We start from the raw sequence: 22,858 nt of genomic DNA, 5'->3' as shown, positions 1-22,858 counted from the left end.
GCAGTGTCACACTTGATGCATTAAACATTTTTCAAACATTGAAATTGGTGAAGAGCATAAAAGATTCATGAATGTATCCTTGTTTGGAAAGCCAGTTTTCAATAAAAAAAAATTCTACATTTTTCATGAACATATTTTCCATCACCTTTTTACATCACATACATCACCTTTTCATCACCTTTTTATAATTCTTATGAATTTCATCTAGATTACAAGACTTGTCCCAAAAAACAACAAAAAAATAATGGCAGCAGGAAATACTGAACTGCAGAATTAATTGAGAAGTCGAAAAGACTAACTTTGAGTTGTACTCGACAGGCTAAAAGAAAAAAAATTATTTGCAACAAAGAACTACAGTACAATAGCTCTTTACCTTCTAATGATCATTTTGAACTAGCAAAAGCAGCTTTCTTTCCTTCATAGCAACACCGCGAGTCACTGGAAATCCGGCTTTACAGCTCCTCTCGAAAACTCAAGCTCATTCTGGTCAAGACCTACTATTCATTGTCAAGTTAATGATAGGGTATAATTTTATATGAATAATCACGTGCATGTTAAGCCCTTAATATGAAAGGGAATTACCTAACTTGATTGTGTTTTTGGTTTTAGGAGGATTTGATGCAAATGGGCTTGGAATTGCACGTGAAACTTGAACATGATGATGAAAGCCACCTAACTTGCCTAAACATGTGGAAGATTGAACTTGAAGAAGAATGAACGCAAGTCGTGCGTGACATGCAAGCTCAGAGTGGGAAAACGAATTGTGAAGAAATGTTGCTCAACTTGTCACCGGACATCCTCTGAAAATTGAAGATTTGGAATTCATGGAATGTTCGGTGCCGGACTTGGTCGAAAATCGCGCAAACTCGCTTTTCTTCAGTTTTAACAAACCTATTCCTTCTAGGATTCAACAGGAATTTTAGGAAACTATACATAGGAGTACTTGGGGCATTTTCTGGGGAGGAAGCACTTAGCTAAACATTAGTTCTAAGATTTTTCTTTAAGATTCAAGAATCAAACTAGGAAATTAAGGCGCGGGATTTAGAGTATCATTAATTAGGAAGTTCTACATGCTCTTTATTCTAAGTCTTGTATTTTTCAACATTGAATTAATATTTACTCAATGATAAACTAATTTATATCTACGGTTAGGGTTTTGTGAAAGAGTATTGATTATTTATCTTGGTTAAATTCTTAACTTTTGCCTTGATTTATGTGTTTGGATTTAATTACATATTTATATTTGACATAGACATACTCTCAGGGATCATAGACATGCTTTTAGGGTTTACAGTGAACTGGAGAAGGGATATGTAACTGTATACTCATTACAACAAAAATGATCTTTCCTGACATGCTTATAAGGACACTTGCTGGTTTGTGCCATTATAGTAAACATATCATGACACTTATTAATAAATTCAATAATATGTACTATAATTTTTTTATTTTATCATGATATACAAATAATAATGTGCCTTTAGGCTACCTATGATGACACTCTGGAAACTGTGAGATGAACCAAAAAAAAAATCGAAAAAACACAGAAAACGACATCGTTTTATTTTGGCTCCAAAACACTTGCTGAAGTACTGTGAAGTTTCATTTTGCCGGCAAAAGGACTTGGTGAAAATTTTCTTCTTCTCATCTCTCTCACCTCTCAGCATACAAGCTATCTCGGCCAGTCCAGAATGTTGGTAGCAATCGAAGCTATCTCCGCAAACAACCATCTTCATCTTTTCTAACCTCAACTTTAAATCCCTCGGCTAAGACATCTGGAAGGGCAGGCAGGAAGTAAAAGCTGAAGAACGGAGCTCTACATTGGGAAAGCGGGAAGATACTTCAGGTGCGCATATCTTGTTCCAAAATTGAAGTGGTAAACACAATGAAGCTGTTGCCCATAACCTGTTCGATAAAATGTCAATTCCCCCCTGTTTTTCATTTTTTTCTGTGAATCTCTTTTAATGTTAATATATGAAACTTAGTTGTAATTGAAGCTCTGTTTAGGCTATGAATAGAAATCGACTTGGAAGCTCTTTGATGAAGATCAAAATAGCAATGGGGTGACTGGAATGACCTTTTTGCAAGACAAGTGCAAAAGTTTAAGAAATAGGTTGATGAAAATTAATATTTAAGGACTTAATTAATGGACTTCTTGTTGAACTGCACATTGGTCATAGATGACATAGCACCCTTACTAATTTGGCCAAAATGTGGTATACCCAGCTAGCAAAACTAAAGTTTGAAAGATGGATTGAAGGAAATACTCGAAAGATTGAATCAAGAAGAAACTTTTGGAGAAGAATGAAACTTTGGATGCTTTGGAAAGGTAGGGAAAGAGAGGGATTTACAGGGGAAAAGGAGGTGAAGGAGTGCAACTACCCCAACGAACTTTTAATTGTGATGGCGCGTAGGCATTGAATTTGCCAGACAAGAAAATAGCAGGATTTCGTGTAAAACTGTATTGTATTTTTTAGTCTTTTTTCTTTTTTTTCTTCCCCTATCCATTTTCTTGTCGAACTTCCACCCCTCCCAGTTCAGGTTGACATAGCACCCTTACGGGTTCTGTTTTTTTTCTCAATTTAGTCCTGTTTCTAGATCAATTAGCTGAACAGTCATAGCAACTTAAAAGAATCCTGGGACCAAAAAAAGATTATGAGTATAAAATAAAAAGCTAGATAGATTCTCTTCTTTCTTTCACATTTCACTGTCTCTCTGTGGTGAATGCTTTTTCTTCATAAATATCTGCTGGTCTAACCGTGTCATAAACCTGTGCTTTTTCTATCAATCATTTTTTCCAATTACCTATGCCGTAAGTTGCATGCCTTTCTAAAGAGAGGACTTATAAAATTAATCACTACACGCCAGAGATGTATCTATACTTTGATGAAAATTTAGTAAGATTCTTGAATTTCACCTTTAGTCTTCATGCTCATGTGTTTGTTTAACCTTTGACATTTCAGATTGAAGTTAGGAATTTTGCGAAGACGCGAGTGCAGGAGTTGGTACGAAGGGCTTTGTTCTGGTATTAGATAAATAAAATTTCTATCCGCTTGCTTGCAAATTCTGTTTTTACAGATTATTGAGAAATTTTGCATTTTGTTGATTTCCTTTATTTGCTGGGCTGCTTTATTTAGTAGACTGTAAATTCTTGAACTTGAAATTAGGGACTTGTAAGCTATGGCCTGAGTTTAAAAAATCAGGGCGTTTCTTATTCTCAATGATTTTATGGGATTTGTCTAGTTTTCTAAGTACTAATGTGTAGTTGTTGTTTTCATGCTCTTGGAAGCTTGTTGGAGGACATTTATTTATATTCAAAGTATGGATAAAAGATGGATGGATTTTCCAAGAACAAGTGAAAAGTACGAGACAGGACTTCAAATGTTTCTAAACTTTGCATTTTCTAGATCAAGTTGTGACGGAAAGATTTTGTGTCCTTGCAAAGATTGCGGCATGGGTGTTTGTGTGACAAAAATGGAAGCATATGATCATTTGAAAGTGGTAGGATTTATCAAGGGTTATAATAATTGGATAGCACATGGAGAACTTTCAAACTACAATGAAGCCACATCTAATTCTGAAAATACATCAACTGGGGTTTCAAATGGGACTAATGACATGCAAGACTTGGTCCATGATGTATTTGGGATACCACATGGAACAAATGAATTGAATAGAGAAGGGGACATTCCTGTTTCAGAGGCTGAAAAATTTTACAAATTGATTGATGATTCTCAACAGGATTTGTACAGTGGTTGCAAAAATTTCTCGAAATTGTCTTTCATTATTCGTTTGCTTCACCTAAAATGCCTGGGTAAGATGAGTAACAAGATTTTTAATATGCTTGTTGAGCTGTTGAGAGAAGCATTTCCGGAGGCCATGACTAATTTGTCGTCTTCTTACTATGAGGCTGAGAAATTGATGAATACATTGGGGCTGGGTTATGAAAAGATCGATGCATGTCCTAATGATTGTTCTCTTTATTGGGGTAGTGCTGAAAAAAGAACTTCATGTGAAACATGTAACGAGCTTAGGTGGGTTGTTTCAGAAAATGATCCAACTGGGGAAAAAAGGAAAATTCCTCAAAAAGTGTTGTGGCATTTTCCCTTAAAACCTAGATTACAAAGACTATTTATGTCTTCTAAAATTGCATCTCAAATGAGATGGCATGAGGAAAAACGTACAAAAGATGGTTGTATGAGACATCCAGCTGATTCTCCAGCTTGGCAAACTTTTGACCATCTACATCCAGAATTTGCTAAGGATTGTCGAAATGTTAGATTGGGGTTGGCATCTGACGGGTTTAATCCATTCAACAACATGAGTTCTACACACAGTACTTGGCATGTAGTTTTAATACCATATAACTTACCTCCGTGGATGTGTATGAAGCAACCGTACTTCATGTTGTCTTTGTTAATACCCGGACCATCCTCTCCTGGGAATAATATTGATGTTTATTTACAGTCTCTAGTTAAAGAACTGACCGAATTGTGGGATTTTGGCATTCAAACTTATGATGCATCCCAAAAAGAAAATTTTCAACTGCATGTGGCTCTGTTGTGGACCATTAGTGATTTCCCTGGATATGCAATGTTATCTGGTTGGAGTACTAAAGGTGAATATGCTTGTCCTGTTTGTCACAAGTTCACTCATGCACGACGGTTGACTCATAGTTTCAAATATTGCTACATGGGTCATCGGAGATTCTTAGATAGTAAGCATAAATTTAGAAAGCAAGCCCAATTCTTTGATGGCACCGAAGAACATGGAAAGCGACCACCTTTGCAAACGGGGAATATGATTGTGAGTGAATTGAGAGACTTGCAAATTAAATTTGGAAAACTTGTGAAAGGTAATCCGAAGCTGCCTTTCAATTGGAAAAAGAGGAGTATTTTCTTTGACTTGCCATATTGGAAAGATAATGTCTTAAGACACAATCTTGACTTCATGCACATTGAGAAGAATGTTTGTGAAAACATTTGGGGGACATTGCTGGATGATAAGTGAATATTTAACGTACATTTTGTACAAATTTGGCATGAATTTTTGGTATGTTTTGAGAAAATTAAAGCCATATTTGGACTCTTTTGGTGATAATTGCTTAAATATTGTTTAAAGGTTCAAAACTTGATAAATGAGTGGATTAATGCGTTAATTTGGTGAAATTGTGAAGGTTATTGATGTATGAAATTCATGCACAAGCTGAAAGAAATGTAAGGGTTATCCAGAGGACAAAGTACACAAGAAATTGGGAGCAGAAATGTAAAAAATGGGAAGAAGTGAAAAACTGAAAAATTGCACAAGCTCGGATCCGTGTGTACAAGAGGGATCCGAGCCCTTTTCTGTACTTCTGACGGAGTGTATCCGAGGTCAGAACGATCCGACCTCGGATACATCATGGGAAGTCCTCGGATCCACTGATCCGAGCTCGGATCAATTTTCAGCCCTCGGATCAGAGGCTCGGATCTGTCTCTTTCCTCAGCAAGTGGCACAGCCATTTTTCTTTACCTTTCTCACAACTTTTCCAGCTATTTTGAGGGCCAGAAATCGGTGGCACATGCTTCTGCAATAAAAGAGAAGACCAAATGAGTGTAGAAAAGAAAGAAACATCATATCTTTGACTTCTTTTTACAAAATCTGAGTGGAAGAAATTATGAAGGAAAAAGGAATAGACTTTCTACCACCTTTTATGCAGAAACACAGAGGAGAAGTAAAAAAAAAAGACGTAGCTAGTTTTCCTTCTTGTAACAAGTTTTCTCTCTAGCTAAGAGTTCTTAGAGAAGCATTTGGAGTTTCACTTGTAACCATCTTGTACAAGAACATAGCAGGAATTGGAGAGCTTTACCTTCAATTGGCTAAGCTTTCTTTTACCTTTCTTATACTTGTACTTCATGATGTTTTGCATTAATAAACTTGTGAGTTTGATTGTTAATTCATTCATGAGTAGCTAATTTTCTTTTTCTAGGGAGTAGATGAAACTTATGGCTAAATAATATGAATTGAAGGTGATGTACACTTGTTAGATCTTTTATTAACTTGTCTACTTGTGTAGTTGTGATTACTTGTTGTTGATTGATCACCAATAGCTTGTTATTAGTTGTTATTGTTCAATGAGGATTGGTAATAACAATGGAAACACATGAGTAGAGCTTGAGTTGTATGTTCATGAAAATAGAAATACACTTAGGTGGATTATTTAGCATTTCATGAAATAAAACAGAGTAGTAGTAGTATTTCACCATGAAAATAGGGAAATCTATATTGCTCTAGGCCATTTCATCATGAAAATGAGACTTGGTAATTTTGAAAATGAATCTCTGGTTAAACAAGAATAATAGCAAGAAGTAAATCCATTAATTTGTGTTGTTTATTGCCATAAGTGGAATCTACATCCCTAGAATCTTTCTTAAGTGAAATTTCGCTATTTGCATTCAGCATTTGTTAAACTAGATTTGTAGATCAGGTTTGTAGATTACAGCATTATATTTTCTCTGCTCAAATTAATTGTAAGTCTAAATAATAGAGAAAACAAGGGCTTAGTAATTGTTTAAATTGCTCCTCGTGGGATCGACCCGATACACATCTTGTACTACAATTGCGACCTGTATACTTGCAGTCCAACGGGTGTAAATTCGGAATTAAACTTGCATTGAAATTAAAAATCCCGTCAAGTTTTTGGCGCCGTTGCCGGGGAGCGGCAATATTAGGGCTTAATCATCTCTATTAATTTAGATATTTTCATTATTTTTATTCAAGTTGTTGAATTAAAACTGTAAAATTTCTCTTGTTTTTATTTGTAGTGTATGCACCGGGCGTCTCGAGAAGTTGTACTTTTCGATCCAGAAATTGAGAGGACACTACATAGACAAAGGAGGAACACATTACAGCAAGAGGAACAGGGGATTTGGCAACCAATAAAGGAAATCTTAATAGAGCTTCCATTTGAAGAAGAAATGGTAGAAAACGAAGCAAACAGGCGAGTTCTACGAGATTTTGCTGTACCGGGAATACAAGGATCTCAAACGAGTATAGCAAGGCCTTCGGTAAATGCTAATAATTTTGAGATTAAACCATCACTTATCCAAATGGTTCAACAGTCTCAATTTGGAGGTAATGCAGTAGAAGATCCTAATACACACTTAGCTACATTTTTGGAAATTTGTAATACAATTAAAATGAATGGAGTTAGTGATGATGTTATAAGGCTAAGATTGTTCCCATTTTCATTGAGAGATAAGGCCAAACTTTGGCTACATTCTCATGCTCCTAATACTTTCACCGGATGGGATGATTTATCAAGAGCATTCTTGAATAAGTATTTTCCACCAGGTAAGACTGCTAAACTCAGAATGGATATCACTAGTTTTAGCCAATTGGAAGGTGAATCATTATATGAGGCATGGGAAAGGTTTAGAGATTTGCTTCGGAAATGTCCACATCATGGACTGCCGGAGTGGTTAATCATACAAACCTTCTATAATGGTTTAGTTTTTTCTACTAAAACTATGATCGATGCAGCTGCAAGTGGAGCTTTAATGGGTAAATCACCCCAAGAAACTCATAATTTGATAGAAGAAATGGCAGCAAATAACTATCAATAGGCCAATGAGAGAGGTAATACAAGACGTCACGCAGGTATGATAGAAATGGACACTCTCAATATGCTGAGTGCTCAAATGAATAATGTGATGAAGTTGCTAAGTAGACAAGGTGGAGTTGGTCCAAGTTCATCTAATGCACATGTAGCGTGTTGTTCTATATGTGGAGGTGAACATGATACTAATGAGTGTGTTGATTCTGAGCAGGTACAATTCGTTAATAATTACAATCGTAATGCTCAAAATAACCCCTACTCGAATACTTACAATCCAGGGTGGAGAAATCATCCAAACTTTGGATGGAAGGACCAAGGAAATCAACCAAGGCCAACCAATCCACCGGGGTTCCAATCAAGGCAACCACAAGCTGAAACTAAACCGGGTTAGGAGATTGCAGTAGAAAAACTTGCTAAAGTTATCTCGGACAGATTTGAACGAGTAGAAGGGAGACTGGATCAACTCACTACAATGTACAGGAATGTAGAGGTCCAAATTGGTCAAATTGCTAGTTCTTTGAATAATCGAAATCAAGGAGAATTACCTAGCAAAACAGAGGTCAATCCTAAGGAGCATGTGAAAGCCATTACTCTTCGTAGTGGTAGACAATTAGAAGATCCTCCAGTGGAGGAAGTTGAGAATGATGAGAATGAAAAACAAGAAGAAAAGCAGAGGAACCAAGAGGCGATTGTGGAGGAAAATAGTTGGGAGAATCCAAGAGAAAAGCAACCATCATCTTCCACTACCATTCCAATACCTCCTGCGATTCCATTTCCGCAAAGATTAAAGAAAAATAAGTTTGATAAAGAGTTTGAAAAATTTGTTAAACTGTTCAAACAATTGCACATTAACATTCCTTTTGTCGATGCTATTTTACAGATTCCGTCTTATGCAAAATTTCTCAAGGAAATCATGACTAGAAAAAGAAAGTTGGAAGACTGTGAAACAATAGCATTAACGGAGGAATGTAGTGCAATTATTCAAAATAAGCTACCACCGAAGTTGAAGGATCCGGGGAGTTTTTCTATACCTTGCACCATAGGTAACATTGATTTTTCTAAGGCATTGTGTGATCTTGGTGCTAGTGTATCATTAATACCTCTAACGGTGGCTAGACAATTGGGTTTGAAGGAGCTTAAAAGCACTAATATTACTTTGCAACTAGCGGACAGATCTATCAGATATCCACTTGGAGTGTTGGAAAATGTTTTGATAAAAGTTCAGAAATTTATCATTCCAGTGGATTTTATGGTATTAGATATGGAAAAAGATGTATCTATGCCAATTATTCTTGGTAGACCATTTCTAGCTGCTGCAGGTACTATTATTGATGTCAAAAATGGCAAGCTGAAGTTTCAAGTAGGTGAAGAAGAGGTAGAGTTTAATTTGCATGAAATAAAAAAATACCCTTCTTTTACCGATCATGCTTATTCTATTGGCACAATTGATAAACTAACTCAAGAGATGAGTCAAGTCAACTTTGACTTAGATCCTCTTGAGTATTGTTTAATGAGTGTAGGTAAGCAAGAATATGTTTGTGAAGAAATTGAAGAATTGGCCAAGCATTTGGATTTTCAAGCACCTTATAAAAGGGGTAATTTGTATGAAAGTCTTGACCAAGGAAAAGGGTTTTCACAACCTTCAGAAATTGAACCTCCAAAATTAGAGTTCAAGCCACTTCCAACTCATCTAAAGTATGAATTTCTTAGAGAAATAAGCACTTTACCTGTAATTGTTAGTGCTGACCTTGATGATGAGCAGTGTGCAAAGTTGTTAAGAGTTCTAAGAAGGCGTAAGAAAGCAATTGGATGGACAATTTCAGACATTAAAGGTATAAGTCCTTCTATATGTATGCATCGAATTTTATTGGAGAAATGTTGCAAACCAGTGGTGGAAACACAAAGAAGACTGAATCCAAACATGAAAGAGGTGGTAAGAAATGAAATTCTTAAGTGGCTTGACGCAGGTATAGTTTTTCCTATCTCCGATAGTGTTTGGATTAGTCCAATTCATGTGGTACCAAAGAAAGGTGGAATGACTACAATCATGGGTAAAATTGATGAATTAATTCCATCTAGACTTGTGGTAGGATGGAGAGTGTGTATTGATTATCGTAAGTTAAATACGGTAACAAGAAAAGATCATTTTCCATTACCATTTCTTGATCAATTATTGGAGCGAATAGCTGGATATGAATTTTACTGTTTTCTTGATGGTTTTTCAGGATATAATCAAATAGCTATAGCTCCAGAGGATCAAGAGAAGACCACATTTACATGTCCTTATGGCACTTTTGCCTTTAGAAGAATGCCATTCGGTTTATGCAATGCTCCTGCAACTTTTCAACGATGCATGATGGCTATTTTTTCTGATTATATTGAGAAAATTATGGAGATATTTATGGATGATTTTTCTGTGTATGGTTCATCTTTTGATCATTGTCTTCATAATTTGGAATTGATTTTGCAGAGATGCGAGGAAACAAATCTTGTACTAAATTGGAAAAAATGCCATTTTATGGTAAAAGAATGAATTGTCTTAGGACACAAGATTTCCTCCATGGGAATTGAGGTGGATAAAGCCAAAATAGAAGTTATAGAAAAATTGCCACCTCCAAGCAATGTCAAGGGGATAAGGAGTTTTTTAGGACATGCTGGCTTTTATAGACGTTTTATTAAAGATTTTTCTAAAATAGTAAAGCCATTATGTGATTTATTATGTAAAGATACTCCTTTTCAATTTGATGACAATTGTTTGGTTGCATTTGAAAGGTTGAAGAAGGAATTGATTTCGGCCCCAATTATAACTTCACCCGATTGGTCACTACCATTTGAATTGATGTGTGATGCAAGTGACTATGCGGTTGGAGCAGTTTTGGGACAAAAGAAAGAAGGACGATTGCACGTCATTTACTATGCTAGCAAGTTGCTAAATGAGGCACAACTCAATTATGCAACGACAGAAAAAAAGCTATTGACAGTGATATTTGCTTTAGATAAATTTAGATCTTATTTAGTAGGATCTAAAGTTATTATATATACGGACCATTCAGCTCTTAAATATTTGCTACATAAGAAGGATGCAAAACCTAGACTAATTCGGTGGATTCTTTTATTGCAGGAATTTGATGTGGAGATAAAAGACAAAAATGGTTCGGAGAATCTAGTTGCAGATCATTTATCATGTTTGGAATATATTCCAATCAAAGATCAGGTTCCAATTCAAGAGAATTTTCCGGATGGGTTTGTCCTAACACTTAGAAATTCTCCATGGTATGCAGATTTTGCTAACTACTTGGTCAGTGGAGAGATTACAAAGGGGTTTAATTATCATCAAAAGAAGAAATTCTTACATGATGTCAAAAGTTACTTTTGGGAGGAACCATTGCTATATAAACATTGTGCCGATGGTATGATACGTAGATGTATTCCCGAAGATGAGGTACATAATGTTTTATATCATTGTCATAACCTTGAAACAGGTGGTCATTTCAGTACTTCCAAGACTGTGGCAAAGGTATGGCAATCAGGGTTTTATTGGCCAACTATGTACCGAGATGCTAGGGAATATGTTAAAAATTGTGATGCATGCCAAAGAACTGGAAATATATCTCGAAAAAATGAAATGCCCCTAACTACATTTTTGGAAGTTGAGTTATTTGATGTATGGGGTATTGATTTTATGGGACCATTTCCTAGTTCTTTTAATAATAAGTACATCTTAGTAGCAGTGGATTATGTTTCTAAATGGGTAGAAGCAATCGCTTCACCTACTAATGACTCTAAGATTGTACTTAGATTCCTTAAAAAGAATATTTTCAGTAGATTTGGTATACCCAAGGCCATAGTAAGTGATGAAGGGAAACATTTTTGTAACAAACAATTGGATTCCTTATTGTTTAAATATGGTTGTAGGCACAAGACATCACTTCCATATCATTCTCAAGCTAATGGGCAAGCAGAGCTAGCTAATAGAGAGATAAAGCTCATTTTGGAGAAAACTGTGAATAAATCACGCAAGGATTGGGCTACAAAGTTAGATGATACACTATGGGCTTACCGAACGGCATTTAAGACACCCCTAGGGATGTCGCCGTATCGTTTAGTCTATGGAAAAGCTTGTCACTTACCTGTAGAGATTGAGCACAAAGCTTATTGGGCAATTAAATCTATTAACATGGATTTTAATCTTGCAGGTGAAAAGCGATTACTTGAGCTAAATGAATTGGAGGAACACCGACTACATGCATATGAAAATGCCAAAATTTATAAAGAAAAGATCAAATATTGGCATGACAAGCATATTATTCCTAAACAATTTCAGGTAGGACAAAATGTACTTCTGTTCAACTCACGCTTGAGGTTATTTCCAGGAAAATTGAAGTCAAGGTGGTCGGGACCATTTGAAGTTACTCAAGTATTTCCTTATGGAGCAGTGGAAATAAAAGGAGAAAATGGTGCTCCATTCAAAGTAAATGGCCAAAGATTGAAGCTCTATTTGGCCGGAGAAAAAGTTCCTAAAGGAGTAATTTACTCCTTAGGAAATGCAATGGAGAGTTAAAGAAGTTATAGGAGAGTCGAGCCAACGACTATAAACAAAAGCGCTTGTTGGGAGGCAACCCAATAATAATAGTGTATTTGTGTGTTTCTTACATTTTGGTGTAATTTAATTGACTAATTAGATGTATTTCACTTGTTTGTAGGAGGTACGGGAGTTTTATTATCCATCTTGGAGGTGCACTTGAAGAACATGTGTGAAAAGGGAGTCTTTCTTACCAAATTTTGTTTTAAGTGCTTAAAATCCACATGCATATACATACATTGTGCATTTCAAGTATATTTAAGTGAGTTTTGGTGATATCATGGTTATAAAGGCTCATCGACTCATTTGATGTATATTTAATGTCCAAAAGTGCCATTTTGATGTAAAAATGCAAAAATGATCAAAGAACCTCACACCTCGATTTTCAATGAAAATGTGTTTGATGTGTTTTGAGAGGTTGGATATTGTGTTTATGGTATATTACATGTGTGTGGGAGGTTAGAATTGATAAAAAGTTTGTCCAATGTGTGATTTGGAATTGGTCGGAAAAGGGAGAAAAAGTTTGAAAAATTGCAGTTTCTGCAATTATTGCAGAGAAATAAGGATCCGAGCTCGGATCCTAAAAAGCCCAGAAAGATCCGACCGCGGATCCATTGATCCTCGCTCGGATCCATTCTAACCCAGACAAATCCGAGGGGTCGTCTGTGTTTCTGTTGGGACTGATCCGAGCCATGTCGGATCCGAGGCCCTCTAGAAACGATCCGACCTCGGATCCGTTCGCGGATATAGCAGAAACGAGGCTTCGTTTCTGCACTTTTCAAAATTCTTCTTCCCTCTTCTCACCGAAACCCTACCTCTTTCCTCCAATTTTCCATTTTAACCATCAAATCTCCAATCTTTCATCATAAACACCTCCACAACCCTTGTATGATCAGAAACCCTAAACTATTTCACCACGACACATCATCAAAAGTGGATTTTGATCTTCAAAAGGGGATTTTGGGCCGCACGGAAATTCTTTGATTTCTGAGTGAAATTGGACTTGTTTGTTCCTCATTCTTCATCATTATCATCCTCTATCATCTTCCCACACATTTGAGGTAACAATTTGCGAATTTCTTTGACATTTTATAATTTCTTATTCTACATATTTCTAGTTTTTGGGAATATTATGATAAATGCATATTTGTTGGAATTTCTTGATACAATTGTGCTACATTGTGCTTAAATAGATTGTTACAACTATTTTCATGCTTATTTTTGAGAAAACTGTGGATTTGGTGATATTTTTAAGAATTTTTCTCAATTTTTGGGCTTGAGCATTTTAGTGATTTATACTCTTGAATTTTGCTTTCATTGAATATATGAACTTGTTCCGAGGAGTATACATCACTGTTATACCAATTGAAAATGATATGCTATCATTAGAGCAATAGCCCATGGGGTAAAAGAGTGTGTTCCCAATTAAGTTAAGCACATTGAACCACTTTTACTTGAGATAATTAGTATTTGTTTGGATGAATTGGAACTCATGTGTATGTAAATTGAGTGTTATGAGTGTTATGAATTGGATTGGAGATATTCTCAAGTGTTTGAGTGTTCATTCTTGCAAATGGATATAATTTTCAATTGTTTGCACTTAATATGCATGAAATGATTTCCTTATTGGTAATATCCTTTCTAAATGTGGGAATTGGATTTGAGAATTGTTAGGAAGTTATTTGTTTAAATTTGGGTACATTTTGGCAGGGAGTTTAACCCTTTTTCAAGGGGAAACTCTGCCGAAATTTTCTTAAATTCTCATTTCACATATGTGAGCAAGTTTCTATGATTTCTAATGAACGTTCATCTTATTTTTGTATAGGAACTATGACTCGCACAAGGAGGGCTCGCATTCGTACTCCTACTCCTTCCTCAAGTGAGGAACACACACCCTCTTTGCATGAGGAGTCACCTGAGGAAGAATCTCCTTCGCCGGAGCCGCCACCTCGCTCTCGCCGGAAGACCGCGTCTACTAGCCGTGCCGAGCCACCTCCGGACTACGATACCACACGATTCACATCGCTTGAAAACCAACAGTGGTATGAAGCCGGACTGGACAAGGAGATCATAATAGAAAAGCATTTGGCACCGGAGGTGGACGCGTATTATCACATTTCTACAGCATTCAAGAGACTTGGATGGGAGAACATCCTTCAGTTGCCCAAACACTACTATCCCAATCTGGTCCGGGAGTTCTACGCTAATGTAGAAAACAAACAGAGCCACAGTGGCAACCTCATCGTCTCATGGGTTCGAGGCAGGAGAGTGGCTCTCAATCGAGATACACTGAGACGCTTCGTCCAACTCAAAGACGCAGGTGAAGATGTCAAATTGACCAAGGAGTTCACGGCTCGAGACCCTTGGCAGGTGGGAGAGGCGGTTGGACGCCTAAAGGGCCAGTATCGAGAGAGAGGAACTGCGAAGAAGCTTACAGTTTACGCCGATTCCTTCGAGCATAGGTACCACTTGATTTTCTACCTCTTTGCCTTCAATGTGGTACCAAAAAGAAGTGGAAAACGGGAGCTCCGCAACAGTGATCTCTACTTCTTGGACAAGATGATGCATGGTGTGGGTGCGCAGTTGACCGGTATTCCTCTACCCAGCATTATCATCAGCTATATGCGGACCACAGCTCGCATGAGGGCCGGCGAGACTTGCTTCGGATTCCCTCGACTGCTATCCCTCGTTTTTGAGAAGCTCAAGGTTCCTCTTGGAACCGAGAGAGCGGTGGTAACTAAGTCTGCCGAGGAGGTAAATGCTTCTATACTCAAGGCTTTGGGTATTTCTACGGATTTTGGAGCTGCTTTGATCCGGGACACAGGAGAAGCATCGACTTCCACTCAACCTCCGCCTCACACTGAACCACAAGCAGAAACTCAAGAGACGGAGGCACAACAGACTCTTCCTCCTCCGGTTCCGCGACCACCTCCTCAACCGCGCTCCAAGTGGCAAGAGCTCCTCAATGCCATGTGCTGTATGGAGACGCGAGTCGTCGAGCGCATTGACCAGACGGAGCGGATGATGACTGAGCGCCTCGACCGACATGATCGCCGTCTTCGTGCGATCGAGGATCATTTCCATATCCGACGGTCCCCTACTCCGACACCTCATCAGGAGGAGGGCCATATTGGTACCTCACATGGTCCTCATGGAGCCGAGGAGGCAGTAGACCCTCGTTCCGAGCAGCCATGATGCTCTTTAGCGGATTAGATCTTTTATTTCTTTATTTTTCTTTTCTTTTGTTAAAACAAACTTTGTGATTTTAGTTTTCTTTTATTTGAATCATCTTGTGCTACTTATGGTGTTTGGTACCCTTATTGTCTCATTTTGGGCAGAATTTGGATGATCGTGATGATTAAGGGTTTCAAATTGCATCACCACCTATTTGAGGGAAGTTTCAGTTCTTTTACCTTCCTCTACAACGAGGACATTGTAGATTTTAAGTGTGGGGGAGGGATTACTATATCTTATGGGTGATTGTGTCTTGAAATGCATGATTTTAGTTGTTTATAGTTTAAAAATGTTGGAATTATATTTGGAGATATTGTCATGAGGATAATTTTTGTGAAATTGAGGTTGTTGGCAGGGAATTTCATCCATTTTTATGGGGAAACTCTGTCAAAATTTTTTCTAAAATATTTTCCAATATTTCATTGCAATTCTTCCAATTAAATGGCCAAAATGTTAAAATTTTAAGTATCTAATTCTTCCATTGGATAAAATGATATGTGTATTTTGGACAAGTTTAGTTCTTATTTGACTTGGAATGAATTATTATGCAATTAGGATTTTTTACATTTTAAAAAAGTATATTTTGGTTAAATAAGAAAAATTATGCTTAGAATTTTGCAAGATTAATGGTATTTCTCATTTTTACTTAATTTTATAAGTAAGTGATTGATATAGTCAAAACAAGGCTAAATTCTTCCTTTAATTATATTTAGAGGGAAAAAGAAATTGATTGTTAAAAAAAAATAAAAATAAAAATAAAAATAAAAATAAAAATAAAAATAAAAATAAAAATATATTATTATTAATTTTCTACTCCAATGATTCACATACTGAGTAACCGGGGGTTGGCATTTACAAATGTCGACATTCGCGTAAAAAGGTATTCGAATTAAGAGTATGCTTAGCAATTTAAATAAGTGAAATATTGAGTAATCGGGAATTTTCACCTAAAAGTGTTGATTTTCGCGTAAAAAGATGTTTTCACTATTTAAATAAGATGAAATGTGAATAAATCCCTCTAAATTGTTAAGTTTTGGGATGAGGAAGGCCATAAAATTAACTATGTGATTTACTTATTTGTGGAATTAGGATAGAATGAGAGAATTGATTTGAATTTGTTGAAATTAAGGCATAATTATTTTTATTTAATTGAATATTATGAGTATTTAGTGTAATCTGAGAAATGGCATAATGATTGGTTTCTAGGTTTTTGAGGAATTAAATTTGACAAAAATACGTATATTGATTTATTTATTAAATCATTGAAGTTTTGTGTAAAATTGCTTGAGGACAAGCAATGATTCAAGTGTGGGGGAATTTGATAAGTGAATATTTAACGTACATTTTGTACAAATTTGGCATGAATTTTTGGTATGTTTTGAGAAAATTAAAGCCATATTTGGACTCTTTTGGTGATAATTGCTTAAATATTGTTTAAAGGTTCAAAACTTGATAAATGAGTGGATTAATGCGTTAATTTGGTGAAATTGTGAAGGTTATTGATGTATGAAATTCATGCACAAGCTGAAAGAAATGTAAGGGTTATCCAGAGGACAAAGTACACAAGAAATTGGGAGCAGAAATGTAGAAAATGGGAAGAAGTGAAAAACTGAAAAATTGCACAAGCTCGGATCCGTGTGTACAAGAGGGATCCGAGCCCTTGTCTGTACTTCTGACGGAGTGTATCCGAGGTCAGAACGATCCGACCTCGGATACATCATGGGAAGTCCTCGGATCCACTGATCCGAGCTCGGATCAATTTTCAGCCCTCGGATCAGAGGCTCGGATCTGTCTCTTTCCTCAGCAAGTGGCACAGCCATTTTTCTTTACCTTTCTCACAACTTTTCCAGCTATTTTGAGGGCCAGAAATCGGTGGCACATGCTTCTGCAATAAAAGAGAAGACCAAATGAGTGTAGAAAAGAAAGAAACATCATATCTTTGACTTCTTTTTACAAAATCTGAGTGGAAGAAATTATGAAGGAAAAAGGAATAGACTTTCTACCACCTTTTATGCAGAAACACAGAGGAGAAGTAAAAAAAAAAGACGTAGCTAGTTTTCCTTCTTGTAACAAGTTTTCTCTCTAGCTAAGAGTTCTTAGAGAAGCATTTGGAGTTTCACTTGTAACCATCTTGTACAAGAACATAGCAGGAATTGGAGAGCTTTACCTTCAATTGGCTAAGCTTTCTTTTACCTTTCTTATACTTGTACTTCATGATGTTTTGCATTAATAAACTTGTGAGTTTGATTGTTAATTCATTCATGAGTAGCTAATTTTCTTTTTCTAGGGAGTAGATGAAACTTATGGCTAAATAATATGAATTGAAGGTGATGTACACTTGTTAGATCTTTTATTAACTTGTCTACTTGTGTAGTTGTGATTACTTGTTGTTGATTGATCACCAATAGCTTGTTATTAGTTGTTATTGTTCAATGAGGATTGGTAATAACAATGGAAACACATGAGTAGAGCTTGAGTTGTATGTTCATGAAAATAGAAATACACTTAGGTGGATTATTTAGCATTTCATGAAATAAAACAGAGTAGTAGTAGTATTTCACCATGAAAATAGGGAAATCTATATTGCTCTAGGCCATTTCATCATGAAAATGAGACTTGGTAATTTTGAAAATGAATCTCTGGTTAAACAAGAATAATAGCAAGAAGTAAATCCATTAATTTGTGTTGTTTATTGCCATAAGTGGAATCTACATCCCTAGAATCTTCCTTAAGTGAAATTTCGCTATTTGCATTCAGCATTTGTTAAACTAGATTTGTAGATCAGGTTTGTAGATTACAGCATTATATTTTCTCTGCTCAAATTAATTGTAAGTCTAAATAATAGAGAAAACAAGGGCTTAGTAATTGTTTAAATTGCTCCTCGTGGGATCGACCCGATACACATCTTGTACTACAATTGCGACCTGTATACTTGCAGTCCAACGGGTGTAAATTCGGAATTAAACTTGCATTGAAATTAAAAATCCCGTCACTGGACACCGAGGATAAAACAAAGGATCATTATAATTCCCGCCGTGATTTGAGAGAAATGGGAATAAGAAAAGAGCTGCATCCCATTGAGACAGAACCTGGAAAGGTGTACTTACCTCCATCTTCCTTTGCAATGGATAAAAAACAGAAAACTATGTTTTGCAATGTGCTAAAAAAAGTGAAAGTTCCAGATGGTTATGCAGCTAATGTCTCAAGATGCGTTCGAGTAAAACCACCAAGAATTTCAGGGCTTAAAAGTCATGATAATCATATCCTAATGTAGCAATTGATGCCTATAGCTTTGAGAAAGACTTTGCCAAAATCAGTGCGCTATCCTTTGATTCGATTGAGTAGATACTTCAGGCAGCTTTGTTCTAAAGTTATTTGTCCTCAAAATGTGGTTCGTTTGGAAAGTGAAATTGCCGTCATACTCTGCGATCTTGAGAAATGCTTCCCACCAACCTTCTTCGATGTCATAGTGCATTTAGTTGTTCATTTGGCAACTGAAGTGAAATTAGGTGGGCCGGTGTATTATCGTTGGATGTATCCTATAGAGAGGTACTGCTTGTAATTCTCATTATGCCTTAAATGTTTATTCCTTTTTTGCTTTCTTTGATTTGTGGAACTAATTAGAGAGGTTGGAATGATGATACTTTAGGTACTTAGGAACATTAAAATCTTATGTTCGAAATAAAAATAGGCCTGAAGGTTCGATTGCTCAAGGCTACTTGGCAGAAGAATGCATTAACTTTTGCTCATTGTATCTTGCGGACTATGTTGAGACAAAATTCAATCGTCCAAGCAGAAATGAAGAAGTACATAAGGAAATTGAAGATGGTTTAGATATATTCTCTGAATCAGGACATCCTTTGGGGAGGGGCAAGCCAACAGTCTTTGATGCTCATATCTTGAGTAAAGCACATCAGTATATTTTATTTAATTGTGATGTTGTCACACCTTACATAGAGTAAGTTCAACTACAACTTGATGCATTAAAATTTTATTGTAGAATTCAATGCATGATTACAATTTTGACTCATGTACTTCTAGGCAGCATCGTAGATTGATAGAAGAAGGACATCCTCAAATTCCACAGCATCTAAAAGAGCGCTTGCACAGCGAAAATTTTGCATGTTGGTTTGCTGAACATGTAAGTAAAATTCTGAATATTAAGTACAATTTGAATTGTAGGACTTCAAATATAGTTTCATCTTCTTTTTTTATTTATTTATTTTTTTTTTTTACAGATTGACAAGTTAGAACTTCCTCAAAATGTTTCGGTGTTGAGAGAGTTGAGGTTCCTTGCTAAAGGTCCAGATGTTGTTGGAATCCAACATGACAGGTTTGTTGTTAATGGATTTCGGTTTCACACCAAAGAAGTTGAGAAGAAAAGAAAAACGCAGAATAGTGGTGTTACAGTCAATGCAACAACATCCAGTTTTGCAAGTATAAGGGATCAAAATCCAGTTTTGAGTGAACTAGTTTACTTCGGCGTCTTGAAAAATATGATTGAATTAATTTACGGAGGTCGTCGGGTGGTGTTATTCGAATGTGATTGGATATCAAATGGTTCGAGAATGAAACAAGATGCTGATGGGTTTACTTTAGTCAATTTTGCAAACGTGAGGCCTCATGTTGAGCCATTTATACTCGCTTCACAAGCATCACAGGTTTTTTATGTGGAAGATCCAACTGATAAGGATTGGCAAGTGGTTATCTCTACCACTGCAAGAGCTGGATATAACATGGGCACAACTATGGATGTTGAGACATATTTGCAAAGTGATGTTGGCAATCCTGTTATTGAGAATGAAAATGAGGAAATTAGTTGGGTTCGTAAGAATGGACTTGGGATTGAAGTTGATTTGTCCCAATATAATTTGATTTAGAATCTTTTATAGCTTTGAAGCTTACTGGCCCTATTCTTCTCTGTTTCAATTGCTAGGCCTAGGCTTTATTTCCTTTTGTCGATGGGTTTTGCATTTTTTTTTTGTATTTTACTAATATGACCGACATTCTTAGTTTTTTGTCATGTTAAGCCTTCTGACAGATGTGATAAAAGACTTGGTGCTATTAGTTAAAACTAGTGTATTAATTTGCCTCTTTAAGGCCTTTCTTTCATTGATACTCCCATGGTCCAGTTTTTGGATTTCTAGTCTTGGTTAGTAATCGTCAGTCTTATTCATAAAAATGGTATTGGAATGATTTTTCTTTTAATGGCATGACAACAATTGGCAATCGAGGCTATGATTTGGGGAGAACAATTGGCAACGTACGGAATGTGCAAATCATTTCAGACCAAACATAAAACTATCCAACTTTCCAAGGAACCCATTACTCATTTTAAGAGCCCAATGGGCTGGATAAATACTGGTCATTATTTTATAAGCAATTCCATTAATTGTAAGCTGTAATATTACATTTGTGAATCATTATATTATGGCCAATTCTTTTTCCCAATAACCCGAGGTCTAATTTTTGATCAATAGAAATATTTTGAAACTTTAATCTATAAATTTCTTAAATAATTTTTTAATACCATGAAAAAATTATTTTTTAAACCAATAACAATACAAAAAGTTAATTCCGATAGAGCTTTCTAGTCCAACTGATCTTTGATCGAATTTAATCGGTTTAGTCACAATTTTAGATTATCCTTCAAAGTGAAAAGGAGACACGATCGAACCGATCAAGCACGATCGAATCGATCAAACCGATCATACTATATGTTTATGTTCATTCAATGCGTTGTAAGTGTAAGCCTAAGGTTAATCATTGAAAAGTTCAATATTAAGATCTTGTAAGTGATAGTAAGCTTCTAATTAACACAAAGTTCAATGGCAATTACTTTGGAATTGAAAACATTGAATATATATATATATATGTTTATGTTCAATCAATGCGTTGTAAGTGTAAGCCTAAGGTTAATCATTGAAAAGTTCAATATTAAGATCTTGTAAGTGGTAGTAAGCTTCTAATTAACACAAAGTTCAATGGCAATTGCTTTGGAATTGAAAACAATGAATATATATATATGTTTATGTTCAATCAATGCGTTGTAAGTGTAAGCCTAAGGTTAATCATTGAAAAGTTCAATAGTAAGATCTTGTAAGTGATAGGAAGTTTCTAATTAACACAAAGTTCAAACTTGCACCTTTTTCTTATTTTATACAGGAAAAGAAACTACAAATGATTCAAGTGAAGTACATCAGAAAACCCGAGGCCCTACATTTATGAAAGAAATTTGGGGTCGGCCTAAGGAACTTCCACGGATTGAGATTAAACTCGATGACAATGGGATCCCAATAAGTGAGAAAACCTCTTTCTCTGAATTCTTGGGCAGTTTGGCTAGGAATGGTATGTATTGTCCAGTAGATGTTGAAACATGGCTTAAGATGCCAAGGAAACTTAAAATGGACATGTTAGAAGTGATAAAGGTAATGGTAGCTTTTGTATTATGTATGCTTTGTACAAAAATTACTGTGAAGTTGTGTTGATTTTCTTGTTGCTAACTACGGCTCTGTTTGGAAGCTTGGTTTTTTACCAAATTTGTATAAAACTAGTTTTTTAACAACTTTTGCTACAGGAACCCCAAAAAACTTATCAAAATTTTTAACCTACACACTTAAAATATCCAAAACACAAAAAAAAAAAATTCCCTTCCCCTTTTCTTCTTCTTCCTCCCCCACCACCACCTCCATTGCCGGCTCCATCACCAATTTCCGGTGCCGGTCTTTTTTTTTTCCCCTTTTTTTCCCTCTCCCCCTCTTCCTCCCCTGCCATCATCCTCTCTTGTCTTTTTTTTTCTCTCTACGTCCAGCGCAGAGGGGGGTGGCGCAGAGAGGGGCGGCGAGGGGGGCAGAGGGGGGAGGGGGAAGGGGCAGAGGGGGACGGTAGGAAGAGGGGGAAGGCGGGGGGAGGGGGAAGCGGCGGGGGGAGGGGGAAGGCGGCAGGGAGGGGGACGGCGGGGGAGAGAGGGAAGGTGGGGGGAGGGGGAAGGGGCAGAAGGGGGCTGCGGGGGGAGGGGGAAGGCGGGGGAGAGAGAGGCGGCGGGGGGAGGGGGAAGGGGCAGGGAGGGGGACAGCGGGAGAGAGAGGGAAGGTGGGGGGAGGGGGAAGGGGCAGAGGGGGGTGGCGCAGAGGGGGGCGGCGGGAGAGAGGGGGAAGGCGGGGCAGAGGGGGGTGGCGGGGGGGAGGGGGAAGGCGGGGCAGAGGGGGGCGGCGGGAGGTGGAGTTGCAGCTGGGGGTAGCGGAGGTAACGAGGAAGAAGAAGAAGAAGAAGAAGAAGAAGAAGAAGAAGAAGAAGAAGAAAAAGAGAGGAAAGAAAAGAAAAAAAGGAAAGAAAGAAAAAGAAAAAGAAAAAGAAAGGGAAAGAGAAAAAAAAAGTTTTTCACCTTACAAAAACTTCTACAAAATTTTTCACCTTACAAAAATTTCTACAAAATTTTTTTAAAA

General features: G+C 36.8%; 2 protein-coding genes and 1 non-coding gene across 3 annotated transcripts; 2 read left to right on the top strand and 1 right to left on the bottom strand.

Moving 5' to 3' along the window:
- Window positions 1-3,453: 3,453 nt before the first annotated feature.
- LOC113709864 (uncharacterized) lies at window positions 3,454-5,010 on the top strand. The gene has a single exon (XM_027232713.1). It carries the CDS (start codon window positions 3,454-3,456, stop codon window positions 5,008-5,010), a length of 1,557 nt encoding a protein of 518 aa, XP_027088514.1.
- Window positions 5,011-7,343: 2,333 nt separating this feature from the next.
- Window positions 7,344-7,450, bottom strand: LOC113710802 (small nucleolar RNA R71). Its single transcript, XR_003452982.1, has one exon. It is a non-coding gene; the product is annotated as a small nucleolar RNA R71 (small nucleolar RNA).
- A 619-nt stretch (window positions 7,451-8,069) lies between these two features.
- LOC140014679 (uncharacterized) lies at window positions 8,070-12,158 on the top strand. The gene is made up of 4 exons (XM_072065767.1): window positions 8,070-8,282; window positions 8,478-9,564; window positions 11,080-11,146; window positions 11,513-12,158. The coding sequence occupies exons 1-4, from the start codon at window positions 8,070-8,072 to the stop codon at window positions 12,156-12,158; spliced, it is 2,013 nt and encodes a 670-aa protein (XP_071921868.1).
- Window positions 12,159-22,858: the final 10,700 nt, after the last annotated feature.

This window comes from Coffea arabica, chromosome 9e (genome assembly GCF_036785885.1).
Source record: "Coffea arabica cultivar ET-39 chromosome 9e, Coffea Arabica ET-39 HiFi, whole genome shotgun sequence".
NCBI classification, from domain to species: domain Eukaryota; kingdom Viridiplantae; phylum Streptophyta; class Magnoliopsida; order Gentianales; family Rubiaceae; genus Coffea; species Coffea arabica.
This window is presented reverse-complemented; position numbering and strand designations above follow the sequence as displayed.